Here is a 14,486-nt window from a genome sequence, read left to right as displayed (position 1 = left end):
TTTAAATATGTTCTCCAGGTCAGTGGATGGTCAAAAAAGGTCATATTTTTATGGTGGATGACCACACAAACAAAAATGTGCAAAACTTAACAGTGGACACTCTTTAAAAAATAGACCATGTTCCCGTAATCTAAAGGTTCACCTTTCAGACATCATCAGACCACTGTGTGAATGATGAAACTTTATTCTTGCTAGAATGTAAAATATTACATTCATGTCATAAAGTAGAGGATGCTAAAATGATTAAGTGTCCCTTTACTTTAATTACAGATTGGGAAATTTAAAAAACTACAATAGAAGAAATAAAGTGTTGGCAACAAAGAAGTCCTGGGAGAGGATCCCTAAAACCCCACATCTGACATAATCTAATGTCATTATTTAACTTCCTGGCCTGTAACTTTAAGAAATGTAAATTGTCATCAGAACTTCATTGCACTTTATCTAATATTTTTAGAGAACCTGTTACCAATTTTTAGAAGTAGTTCATTTAAGGGGCCCAGCTTCCTTTTTCATTTGTCTAGTACTACTTTTCTTGAAAAAAGCAAAAGTGACTGATTAAAAAAAAGCAATATTTCTTCTTAGAGCACTTGATTAATCGCCATAAGAATCAATAGAGTACCCGATTACAAAAAGGATCTATTGCTGCTGCCCTACTATAAACCCTTAAAATACAGTAAATTAGCAGTATTGTTATCTTAATAGTTAGCCCCTGACTTCCAACTGATCAACTCATGAATTATTCTACATATCAGAGCAGCTCAGAATGACAGAGTAACACAAAAGCTTTCTTTCCTTCCCCTGTAACTGCTCATTTGTCTTCTTATTCTTTCAAAGGGACCCCTGTGTGATGAAATGCTGTCCCACGCAGCACCATCTGAGAGCGTAATTACCGTTTGAAATCCTTTATATAACTGTCTACTCTGTATGTAGGGAGGTGACCACTGGGAGGGAAAATCTATGAACTGATTCAGCATCCTTGTGTGGTTACATTTTGGAGTTAGTAAGTGAATTAAATGAAAATCAACAACACTGTTTTGGTTTGAGACTCTACTTTACAAACCACCTGGTACACAAATCACTGGTCCCATCTCCAGGACAGTTTGAGAGGTGAGAAAATCAAATCTGCAAAACCTGTCATGAAAAATCCTGACACAAACATGAGCTTACCTCTTGCAGATAATTTTTTGGTGTTGATTATTTTGGCAGCATACTCCTGTCCTGTACACAGCTTCACACATCTGCGCACCACTGAAAAAGCTCCCCTGAAAAACACAGAAAGAAAAAAATTCTGTAAGTTTCTGCTCATTGAAATTAGTTGACTATTTGCCACACAAAAACAGATTGCAAAAATATTTCTGAACATCTGGAATGACATTAAAATCCAACTTTTATTGGAATTCAACATCTGTGCACCTGCTACTTCTTCATGGATAAAGAGAGATAGAGACCCGGTCTAACTGAATAACTATGGAGGTTTAGCAGAAAACATTTTCTGCCCAGCTAGAATTTTATAGGCCTGATGCAGAACAGACCTGATGTAACTTCCCCATATTACCTACAGTAAGCTAATTTAAAAGACTATGCTCAAAGACTTTGTCTTCTTAACAGGCCCCCATGAGGGTCCTTATACACAGTCAGCATATTCTATATACATGCACATGTGGCACATTGGAAACAGGCTCAAACACAAGCACATAAGACACATAACTAAGGCACAATGTCAGCAAACTAACTCATGACAGAAATTAGATCTCTTAAGTTAATTTTTATCATTTTATACACCGGATTTGTGACATGAAAATAACAGGCAGGGACCTCAAAAAGTCCAGACAGGATCTGGACTCTTTATAGCAGGGATTTGTTTTGATTTCCAATTCAAATTTTTAAGCACTGACCTCCATGCCATGCACTGTGAAAGTATTTGCTTCACACTTATATTCCACTGTTAGACATTAACATTTAGGGATGCACGATACTGGATTTTTGCAGATATCTTATATGCTGATCTTTACAAATTAATTCTAACTAAATCAATACCAATATTCAAATGTAGTTCAGACCTAAAACTTTGGGCCTTAAAGCACAAAATCCTAAGTTCGAGGATAAACAAATTAGCACATTTCACTCCTACATCACATTTTTAAGTGTAAGGAATGATTAAAGAAAAAGACTTCAGCTGAAGAAGGACTGTTGGTCCAGCCTAAAACTCCACTAACTTATTTGTTCAAATGGCCAATATTCACAGCTGATATAGTGTCTCTGCGCTCCCATTTTCTCCCACAGGCATTTCCTACTGTTGTAGTCAGTTGTGTTTATATTTCCCTGGCCGCTAATGACAGGAGATCAGCAGAGGTGTTAGATGAAGAGGCTAACACCATGTTAGCAAAGTATCCCGGGTCCCCGTGTTCATACTGGGTGACTACAACAGCTGCAGACACTGCACTGCCTTCTTTTCAGCAGTATATAGATGTTCCAACAAGAAGGCAAAACATATTGGATTTATGCTACGAAAACATTACGGATGCATTCCGCGCTCATTCATATCCACCTCTGGGACTCGCAGATCACAACGTCATCTGTTTACTTTTGCTCTACAAACAGTAACTCAAACGTCACAAACCATCCACCTACCGCGCCCCACACTGGACAGGTGACACCATTACACAACTTCAAGGCTCCTTTGCAAGCACTGATTGGAATACTTTTGAAGGAGACAGTGATGAGAAAGCATCCATTATTACAGATTACATTAACTTCTGTGTTGACACAACCATCCCAGTGAAAAATATAATCAACTAGAATGGCCGTCTAAGGCGGCAGACCCACGCCTAAGCAGCGCCACCGAGGAACTCACGCTCCCATTGATTACCGTGGTGTTCAAAATGTCTAAGTCCGAGAAAAACCGAACAGGTGCGCAGATCATCACCAAAAGCTAATCGATTCTTCCCTGTCACTATCCCAATATTCCCTGAAAGTTTGGTGAAGATCTGACTTTCCGTTCTCGAGTTATCTTGTACACATACAAACAAACAAAAGATATGGAACTCTTTACATAACCCCCTGCTGATTTCATCAGCGTTGGTAAATATCCAAATTCCAAATCCTGGATTACCCGTAAGATAAGGAAAAGCCTGAAGGAGAAACACAAAGCCTTCAGGCAAAAGGACTGGACAGCACTCAAGTCAGCAAATTGAAAATGAAATTCATCCAGCCACTTCTCAGCAAATAACTGGACCTCTTTCAGTTTGCCTATAAGGCTAAGTGAGGAACAGAGGATGCTGTGGCCTGCTTCCCCCAACTTCTCCTGCAATATCTTGACTCCCCAGGACCAGGATTCTTTTCGCTGATTTCAGCTCTGGCTTTGACATCATTCAGAGACACAAACTTATCCAAAAATTAATCCACCTCAGCCTCCCCTCCCAGGTGATACACATCACATACGACTTCCTCACAAACCGACAATAAACTGTACGGGTGAGCACGTCAGTCACAGCTCCACTCACCACCAACACTGGAGCACCACAGGGCTGCATGCTGAGCCCTTTTCTCTATACCTTAAACACAAATGACTGCACCAGCCCTTCACCTACCATAACATTCCTCAAATATACACCGACACTAGTGTAGAGTAGAATCAACACTACTCGGTGTTCACAAGTGTAAATTTTTAACACCACAGTGTTAAAACGCTGGTTCAGTGTAACAAAAGTAATACTTTGAAAAGTGTTAAACTAACACTCAAAAGTGTGGACACATATAAACACCTTTCTAGTGTTAGACTTAACACTCTCAGGTTTACTCTAACACTGGCGAAAAAGCCATCAGACGCATCACAAAGGCAATAACACAAGATCACACTCACCCACTACACCAGTACTTTACATTACTGCCTTCTGGACGTAGATACAGGACATTCAGATACAACAGAGCACGGCTTGAAAACAGTCTCATACCCTCCGCCATCACAGCACTAAACCAACAGAATATGAATGACACCTGATTGTCACCATTTATTTGGAATTCATTGCTGGAAGTGAATATGTGGGGTTTTTTGTGTGTGTGTTTCTTGTAATCGTTCTTCTTGTAAGGTGTTCTCATACCTGTATGTACAGAATCTTAAAATGAATTTTCCCAGAAGGGACAGTAAACTAACCAACGGTGCAATTATGGTGCAAGACATCAGCATGGATGCTGCTAAAGCACCAGTTTTAGTAGAACGTGACAACATTTCGTTGTTAAAAGAAGAACAAAGAACAGCACTGAGTTCTTTTCAAAAAACAACAAAAGTCATGTACTGACATGTCTACAGTCGCCATGGTTTGCGTTATGCAGTTGGATATGGAGTTTACTCCTCCGGTAGGGGCGCAGCTTGGTAGCGGCTACGTCACGTGGTTTGTTGCTCTGATTGGCCCGTAAATATGTGACAGAACATTTATCCAATCACCCTCCCATTTTTTTAAAGCCTCTGCCCTTTCCCAGTTGCTGTCTATGAGTGGTTTTTCATCTGGGGTGCCAGTTTAGCCGATATCGATATCATGCCGATAATAGCGCGCATTCCTACTAATACTGAACTCAATAAAAACCTAAATGTTTTCGTGATCAAGTTTTTTAGTGAGGAAAAGAACATATTATTATTTCCTAGGGATGCAAGGATTTATCCTGAATCTGCTAAAAATCGATACATGCACAGCCTGCATTCAACTTCACTCTTTCAATGTCACAAACTCTTCCTCTGACCTCAGAGCAGGTAAACACCACAGTCATGGCAAGAGCAGATGAAAATGTTGCAGTGGTGGACACATCATCATGTTTCAAATCAGGGGTCCAAACACTCAGAGATGTGGGTAGTGATTCAAGAACAACAGACAGCGGGACCTCTGACGATCACGGCTCATCGGAGAATGAGTGAGTGTGAGATAGCACATTTTGATTTACAAACTTGTCACACTCTTTAACACATACTGGAGGAAACAATGCTGTTGTAACTGATAACGCACATCAAGTCCTTTGCCCACACTCCAGTGGTGGAAAGAAAACTATACTTTCTCCTCTAGCAAAAGCATGTCTCTCCAAACCAGCTACTTCTGTCCTAAGTAAAAGGTTTAATTGAACTGCAATCTCAGCTTCTACCTGAGAATGTAGATATAGTGATAATCCTTCAGAAAAACAAGCCAGGAACATAAAATGCTTGCCATTAACAGGAATTCAAATGGAACTACCTTATTTTATATTTTGCTTTATTTGGAATTTGTTTAAAATAGCCTCTTTTCTATTTTAAAGATACTTCCAAAAAAGATGTTCTCAGTTAAACTTTTTTCAAGGTAATCAATACAATTAATGTGCTGGTTTTTGTTTTTTTGAGTCAGTAGGTAACTTTTAAATTGAAAAAGACTACTTTGTTAAAAAAAAACAAAACAAAACAAAACATATAGAAATAGAATTTTTCAACATTTCTATTGAAAAGTGAATTAAATAAAATTAATCTACACTTTGACTTTATAGTTTTCTTTGAGGAGAAATCATGATCCGTATCATATTGTACGTTGACTGTATCCTTACATCTCCAATATTTCCATATGTAAACACTGGCATGCAAGCTCCATACAGTCTGCTGCACCTAGTTAAGGTGTTTGATTGATTATGTTCCTTTGAAAACTGTTACCTAGACTTTGGAGAGAATCTTGAATACAAACTGAATTAAAATAATGCACAGTAAGGTCTGTCTCAATTAATGGCTTCTGCTTACCTCTGTAGTGAATATTAGGTCGTTATCCTTGGAAATATAGCCAAGAAAACATGAAAATAAAGAACTGCATCCTAGCATGAGCAGGAATCTGATTGGCCAGTGTGAGAGAAGTGTCATTGGGAAGCATTCCAGTGTTCCAAAAGCTTTATTTTTTTCAACTGAGAAAACGCTAACTCAGATAACAGCTGACGCTGAACAGATAACGAACACTGCCAGCACAAAGGACATTGTTAGTGGACACAGGCCCTGATGGTGAAAAATCACTGTTGGCAATTAACTAGCTTTGAGTAACACTGCTGGCACATTACAGTTTGTGTTTGTTCTTGCCCAGTGATGATTTATCAAAAAACATTTAAAAAGCAGATTTGTTGGGCTATCTTGGTCATGGTATAGGATCAGCGCATTGACCAGTGTACTTTAGTATAGCTATCCAAACAACTCATCTGTAAATATGCCAGCCGTTGCAAGTGTACTGAAACATACAAGGCTGGTTTTAATTCGCCCCTGAGAAGAATAAACATGCAACAGTCTGTCAATTTTTTATTGACAAGTCTCTTTTTCATTGTCATCGTTTCTTATTTCAAACCGCAGCATCTGTACTATTCCCTAACTCTTTCTCTGTGTTGTTTCTGAGACTCCCCCAACTTCTGTGTGTCTCTGCAGACATGCAGTCCTGTCTCTTCATTCACATGAGAAAGGCTTGCACTGTTCCTTGTCTGAGTGAAGCATCTGATTGGCTGAGTAGGATCACATGTCACTACCTTTGAGACGAAAAAAGCTGAGCAGGTCAAAGTAGATCACCGTGAATGTATAAAGTCATGGACAAAAGTATTGGCACCCCTGGAATTTTTCCAGAAAATACACCATTTCTCCCAGAAATTATTGCAATTACAAATGTTTTTGGTATACACATTATATATATGATATACACATTATTTCATTTATGTGCATTGGAACAATGCAAAAAAAATGAAGAAAAAAAAGACAAAATATACATCATTTTACACAAAACTCAAAAAATGGGCCAGACAAAATTATTGGCACCCTTTTAAAACTGTGGGTAAATCATTTTATTTCAAGCATGTAATGCTCATTTAAACTCATCTGTGGCAGTAACAGGTGCTGGCAATATAGAAATCACACCTGAAGCTAGTTAGAATGTATAGAAGTTGACTCGACCTTTGTGTTGTGTGCCTGTGTGTCACACCAAGTATAGAGAAGATAAAAAAGAGCCCAGAATCATCTGAGGACTTAAGAAGCAAAATTGTGGAAAAATATGAACATTCTCAAGGTTACAAGACCATCTCCAGAGATCCTGAAATTCCTTTGTCCACTGTGTGTAATATAATCAAGAAGTTTATAACCCATGGAACTGTGGCTGATCTCCCTGGATGTGGACGGAAGAGAAAAATTGACAAAAGAATGCAACGCAGGATAGTTGAAATGGTGAATTAACATCCTCAGTCAACTTCCACAAAAATTCAGGCTGTCCTGCAGACTCAGGGTGGAAAAGTGTCAGCTCGGACCAAACGTCGAAGCACTATGGCAGGAGACCAAGGAGAACCCCACTGCTGACAAAGCCAGACTGGATTTTGCAAAAATGTACCTGAGTAAGCCTCAATCCTTCTGGGAGAACATTTTGTGGACAGATGAGACTAAGGTAGAGCTTTTTGGAAAAGCACGTCATTCTACTGTTTACAGAAAACAGAATGATGCCTACAAAGAAAAGAACACAGTACCTACAGTCAAACATGGTGGAGGTTCAAGGATGGGGTTGGGGTTGTTTTGCTGCCTCTGGCACTGGGTGCCTTGACTGTGTGCAAGGAATCATGAAATCTGGAGACTATCAAAAAGTTTTGGGCCGCAATGTAGGTCCTAGTGTCAGAAAGCTGGGTCTGCATCAGAGGTCATGGGTGTTACAGCAGGACAATGACCCCAAACATACCTCAAAAGGCACCAAGAAATGGTTGGAGACAAAGTGCTGGAGAGTTCTAAAGTGGCCAGCAATGAGTCCGGATCTAAATCCCATTGAACACCCTTGAGAAATCGCAAAATTGCTGTTGCAAGTAGGCACCCTTCAAATCTGAGAGACCTGGAGCAGTTTGCAAAAGGAGAGGGGTTCAAAACTCCAGTTGAGAGGTGTAAGAAGCTTGTTGATGGTTCTAGAAAGCGATTGGTTTCAGTTATCTTTTTCCAAGGGTGTGCAACCAAATATTAAGTTGAGGGTGCCAATGATTTTGTCTGGCCCATTTTTTGAGTTTTGTGTAAAATTCTGTCAATTTTGTCTTTTTCCTTCAGATTTTTTGTGTTGCTCCAATGCACATAAAGGAAATAAACATGTGTATACCAAAAACATTTGTAATTGCAACAATTTCTGGGAGAAATGGTGTATTTTCTGGAAACATTCCAGGGGTGCCAATACTTCCATCCATGACTGTAAAAGCTGCACAGGATGTGATAGGAGCGCTTGTTAGAATTAGATAACAGGCATGCACCAGTCCAGATAGGACAGCACTCGGGTCAAGATCCGGATCGCAGTCTGCTAATTAGTAACCTTGGCCTTAAGGTGTATACATCCCATTCAAAAGTCAAAAGCCATTCAGTCAGCATTTCAATGAAGTTAGCAACAAAGTGTTTCAGTCCTGTGCACTGTGAACAAACCATCAGGCCACAAGTACACAAAGCTGGAGTAAATCTCAGTATGCAGGGCTGCATGTTAACAGAAACACTAGGCTGTTTATGATTTTCCTTTACGCTATCCAGCTAATGGAGCTAGATAAGTCTTGTTATTTTTGATGATGGTGTACTTTTTGATCATGGGTGACCATAATTGTCTCCAATGATGACCTTGACTCTGCCATCTTTAAAGTGGTCCTTAGTAAATCGATCCATTTGGCCATCAAAAGGTCTCATACTGAATATCAACACTCAACACAAATTATTACTATTATTCTATAAGAAACAGGCAGCTGATGAATCCCAGTTTGCTTCACAACATTGTCCAGCCTTGGCTGTTTTAGATCTGCCCAGTCTTCCAGGTTGACTGGTGCCACTGGTCTGCCTCCACACTGGGCCAGCTACAGACAGTCAACAAGGTCAGGGCCAAAGGTGAAAGTGGTGACAACAGCTGACCTGAGACTTAGAAGAGGAGACACTGGAGGAGATTTACATGAGCAGACACAAAACCTAGCATAATCCCCTGTGCTGCAGTACTGTTTGTGATAACAACAACAAGCTGAGTTTTGCTAATGTATTTGTACAGTTCAGACAATTTGCAGGAGTCTGCTTGCAATGTTTGCTGATTAGAAGATCCCATATTGGAGCATTTAGGAAAATGCTAAGATAAGGAGTGAGAGCTATGCATTGGCAAGAATATGGAGATAAAATTAGAATTAGGTCTGCAGGATGGGAGCTCTGCATCATGCAATAACATTGTTCAACATTGCAATAAGGATATGAAGTAACACGTGAAAAACAATAACACTGGGTTAAACGATTTATTCCATTAGTTCTTGTTCATTATTTCTTTAATCCTACTGAGAGGATACAAGATATTGTAGCTCACTGAATCCAGAATTCATGAAGCCATTTCTTTTATCAGTTCAAGAAGCAACACAGCAACTTTTAAAACAATTTGACAAAAATACTCCTAAACACACACTCTCTCTTAATAAGCATGGTGAACTTTTGATAACCACTCAAATAGCCTAAAGCAAATCACGCTGCTTAAATGTCACAAGCCTCACTGAGAAAGTGACACCATTAGAGAGGGAGCGTGCAACAATTAGCTCTCCTCAGACGTCGGATTAGTCTTACAGAGCACAGTATCATGAGGGTGCCATGCTATTCACACCTGTGCTCTTTCCCTCTTTTCCAGCTTTATGTGACTGTGTGAATAATAAGATTGGTCTTTGAGAAGTACTTTGCAAGCGCAGGGTGTGCAGATAAGTCTCTCTCACACAGGGAGCTTCAAAGCGGGAGTATAATGTGTAGAAGCGCAAATCTATCTGAGCAAGATGAGGCCTACACATTTGATCACTTGCATTGCTTACAATTCTTTTCAAATCAAGAGCTTCAAGTCTCACTGGGTTCAGGATATATTGAAATTATGCTGCCAAAACCTTCTCTTATAACAATATGTATTACTTATGGGAGGAAATGAGCATGTCTGGGTCGCAATATTGCAAAGCCTCATCCCTACATCTTCTTTTGCTTTACAGTGGTGGACAAACAGCTACCAGCGGTTGACTGCAGCCTAATTCATCATACCAGGTCATCTAAGGGATGTATGTGAAGAGTTTAAAAACAAGACTTCAAACTGGATTGAAAGGTGGTTCTGAATTTATTTCAGCCTGCAATTCACTGGAGCCAGCTGTTATTCACAACAGAACAGTGAATTCAAAAGGCGACCCAGTTTTGTGGCAGCCCCCCCAAAATCCTTTCTCATTAAATTCTGATTTATTACTGCCTAACACTCCTTTCTACTCAACTAAATAGTCCAAGAAAATGCTAATTACTTGGTAATAACTTATGCAGAAATGATCCATTCATAATCTACTCAACAATTACTGAGTCAACTAACACAGACTCATTTCAACACAGTCAAACTAACAATGCTCAAGTCTTAATATATACACTAAATGGCTTTTGCTCAACTATCAATCTAACAGTTTTCTCTCTTTGAGATAAAAGCTAAAGCTCAGTTTTGGAGCACAATAAAAAAAACAGTAAACTAAATCAGCAGTTAGGTATATTAGCTTTCCAGCCTCAAAGGCCTGTAGCCTTTTGTATCTCAGTGCTCTATGTGCAAAGGCTGTTGTCCTCAATGCAAACGGCCAAGGCTCAAAGCTGGCCAGTGGCTTCATTCCCACATCATTCCCCACTTACTCTTTTTTTTTCTCTCTTGCCCTCATTTATTTATGTAGAAACTGGTGCAGACTCAGGTGCAGAAATCATCTCATCACAATGTTCACAAGTGATTTATAAAGCATGGGTATATAACCCATAATGCCCCTGCATATTCATGTTTCAGCCAGCCTCGCTGTCACAGTTTATTACATGCAGGTATGCAAAACAGCATAAAAACAGAGTATTTCTTTTTTTTCAGTGATAATCTTCAGGTCAAAGAAGTAAAAAGGATAGTGTTGTCTGTCGCCCTGAACAGAGGGATTTAAAGGAGTAAGATACAACACATCTGGAAGGGCCTCCCTACTGCAGTCAACATCAGTGTGGACAACTGAACTCATTCTGAAGTTTGAATATAGTTCATTTATACATCATGATATATTATTGGTATACAATATTATCACAATTCTTTAAATTCAGGAGTGTTCTGACCTACAGATCATGTGGCTCCTAAAAGCAGAAGTACCCAGACCGCAGGAGGCCAGCTGAACAACAGCCTGAAATTGTCCCAGACTGTGGAGCTGGTGATGAATCTCAGTTTCTGGCAAAATTGGGGGGACGTCGGCAGACAAAGGCAGATATGCCACTTAGCAGCAGAGATAAACCGTTTTGTCCTTGCTATTAATGACACTTTTAAAAAGAATAATAAAAACTTAAAATGTCCAGTCTCATGAATAAAGTGTTTGACCAAACATGGTTTAATCTCTCATTGGCCTAACATAAGACTGTAACTTTTACATTTTAGAAATTCTGCCTCCATTTTACAGCATCCAGCCTATGTGCATCTGTGTGCATTACACACCCGGCACAGCAGCAGATTACACTGATTATTTAAATCTCTAGACATGTAGATTGCAATCTAAGTACGGGATAATGACCGATGAGGTGTCCAGTTACCAGGGATTAATGGAGGACATGGAGGTCTGAACCGTCTGATGCGCAGGGTATCATTCAGAACATTGGCAGGGAAGTTTACAAAGTTTGAAACAATCTGTTTTTGTGCAAGGAAGTCTCTCAGTGTTCTAACTGCCCATTTTCCTCCGTGATGATTTTATCTTTCTCATCTTTAAGTTGATTTAAATCTTCCACTGTTAACTGTTTGTGCCGCCTCTCTTTCTTCATTCTTAAGATGAGACCTGGTGTGGGCTTTGAGCATATCCTCTGCTCCTGTCCAGTTTGATAGATTAACCCAGATATATATAAGTTTGATAAATCAGGGTATCTTGCCCCGGTTTCTAATGTAATCCACTGGCTTAGCGTAATAGAGGCATCAGATGATACTGATGTTAAACTGATGCATCGGTGCGTCCCTGAAATAAATACACAACAGATACGCATCAGCAGCTGACACTGATGCATGGTACAATATTTGTCAGTGGGTCGATGTCTGCAAATGGCGCAAATATTAGCCAATGGCCATTTTATGATGGTGCGTCAGTGCATCCCTAATACAGGGGACCTCCACCTTAAGTGGTTTAGGCAAAGCTGAACACAGCCATGCAAATTCAGAAATAGTCATGTGTAGACTTGCATTTTAAAGATTTTTTTAAAACATTACTTTGATTCCAGCATAAATCTCACCAAATGACCATATATTTTTTTTACATTTAACTTATTCTAAGCACACATTTTTATAAAAATTGATCAAATGTACAATTTGTCTTTTGGAAGGCATCTGGCAGCCAGCTCTAAGTGTCCCATGACCCCCTCGAGGGGGTCCTGATCTCTAGATTGAGAACCACTGTTGTATACTATAGTTTAAAAAGTCAAGTTCGGGGGTTTTAATGTCGTAGTTGCAGTAAGGGATGCTGGCTGTAGCTGATCGATCTATTAACCAGTCAAAGGGTGATATGCATGAAATCAAGCAATGCTACAAAGACATATTACACAGCAGCAATGTAAACATGTCTGCATGATGACAAGTGATTTCTCTATTGTTGCCTTTACTCTTCTGTCCATTACTTATAATGTGATTGATGCAATGCTGAATTCAAGAGAACTGACATGCATGTGCAGCTTAAGAGAGAGTTTTTTACTGACCTTTAATGATCGTTTATCACCAATTAATGTAATCAGAAAATGAGGAGTATTATTAGGCATTAAATTTTTTAATACTTGTATACTGCCTTCTTTGTACTTACTGATGTTTTTCAGTAACAACAAATACACAATTAAGATCAACCACAGGAAAAAAGTTAACATTTGGAGCTAACAGTTTCAGGTCAGATAATGGGACTTGCTTTTCCTGGGAGTTGTTTTTTTCCTGGTGTCAGAACGGAGTGACTTATCTCGTGTTATCTGCCACCATGATGGTGAAAAAGAGCCTCTGAAAGAAACTTGGAGACAGCTCAAACCATGTGAACTTAAACACCACATTTAAACTGTAAACAAATAAATTACAAAGAAAGAACAGGTCAATGCAAATTAGGTTTGTAGAGGACAAATTTAAAAAGCATGTAAAAGTTTATTCTGGTATGTTTGGATCAGTCATTTTTCTTGCCTCACAGATTGCACTTATTATATTTTACAACAGGATATGTTCCCACTACTGAGAAATTGTCATGTCTTCAGTTGTAATAGAGTCAATATTCATGCATATATACTGTGATAAAATTTTAATATCCTTAAATCCCCACCCATTTAAGAGGAAATACAGCAGACTGAAAAAAAAAACATTGTATATTTTTAAAAAGCATTTGACCGCGTGTTTCTGCTTCAATCAGTTGCACCTCATGATAATTGTGACACCTCGCATTTTTGTACCTCACCGTAGTACAACTGCATACCATGAAAACTGCAAACATCGCTGACAGAACTGCAGCTCCTTGTAATTTTTTCGACTCAAACATGATCAGATGTTTTGAGAGGAGCAAGCATCTGCTGGAGAGAGACTTGCACGCCCAGAGGCAAGAGGGGAGAGAGCAGCGTATTTTGAGAGCTGTCATCCCTAAAAAAGCACACACAGATACACTCACAACATAGCTGGCCTGCAGAGACGCTCAGCTCTTCTCTGCTCTGCACAGCCTGGAAACCAGCCTTCCTCCATATTTATTCACATCTCACTTTATGACAAGCAACCCTACCTCAACGAGCAACACAAACAGAACACAAACACGTTAAAAACAACTAATACTCACTTCCCCAGCTCCTCGTAGAGCTGATATTCGTCTGTGAATCGCGTACAGGTTGTCGTGGCCATATCGCTCCCCTGTCTCTCGCTTCTTCTACTTTGACAGCTCCGGAGAAAATGTGGCGGTTATTTGTTTATTTATTTATTTATTCTTTTGCGTAAAATTTGCGTGTAAAAGAAGAGGTCCGCCCAGCAGCGAGACGGCCTGTGGAGCGGTGAAATGCCCGTGAGGAGGCGCCGAGTGAAGTAGTAGTTGATATGGACAGACGAAGCGACCAGGGTGGGTGCACTCTCTCTGTCTCTCTCCACTATCTGACAGCCTACCGCGCTCAAGTGACCCGTAGTCAAGAAAACCAACGAAGAAGAACGACTTCCGGCTAGGATATTCAAAATAAAACGCATCTTGAACATTGAAGTTCATTACCAACATGAACAATAAAAACTTGCATGGAGGTTGTAAAAATGACGATTTAATTGAAAGAAGCCCCTATAATCCGAGGGAGAATTATATCAAACCAATGATGGAGTGTAAGATTTCTATTGTGGGGAAAAAAGGTACAGTGGCTCTTGATAAGGCCTCACAGTGCTTTTTTTTCTACTCCCAGTACCGCTGTAGTATTTAACAACATAAACTGTCAGTTTTAAGTGATTAAAAAAAGGAAGGAAGGAAGAAACATAGTAGATAAATGAACGAATATAATAAAT

General features: G+C 39.5%; 1 protein-coding gene across 24 annotated transcripts in view; it reads right to left on the bottom strand.

Annotated features, from left to right (window-relative positions):
• camk2b1 (calcium/calmodulin-dependent protein kinase (CaM kinase) II beta 1) overlaps positions 1-14,081 on the bottom strand; it is a 128,488-nt gene extending 114,407 nt beyond the window's left edge. For all 24 annotated transcript variants that reach the window (XM_041787538.1, XM_041787551.1, XM_041787541.1 and 21 more), the window contains exons 1-2: positions 13,789-14,081; positions 1,168-1,262 (exon numbers count right to left, since the gene is read on the bottom strand). In XM_041787538.1, the coding sequence (XP_041643472.1) occupies positions 1,168-1,262; positions 13,789-13,850 (157 nt within the window). In that variant the 5' untranslated portion in view covers positions 13,851-14,081. The remainder of the gene's footprint in view (positions 1-1,167; positions 1,263-13,788) is intronic.
• Positions 14,082-14,486: the final 405 nt, after the last annotated feature.

The sequence above is a fragment of the Cheilinus undulatus genome, linkage group 5 (assembly GCF_018320785.1).
Source record: "Cheilinus undulatus linkage group 5, ASM1832078v1, whole genome shotgun sequence".
Lineage (NCBI taxonomy): Eukaryota > Metazoa > Chordata > Actinopteri > Labriformes > Labridae > Cheilinus > Cheilinus undulatus.
Note: the sequence above shows the minus strand (reverse complement) of the source record. Positions and strands in the feature narration are given on the sequence as shown.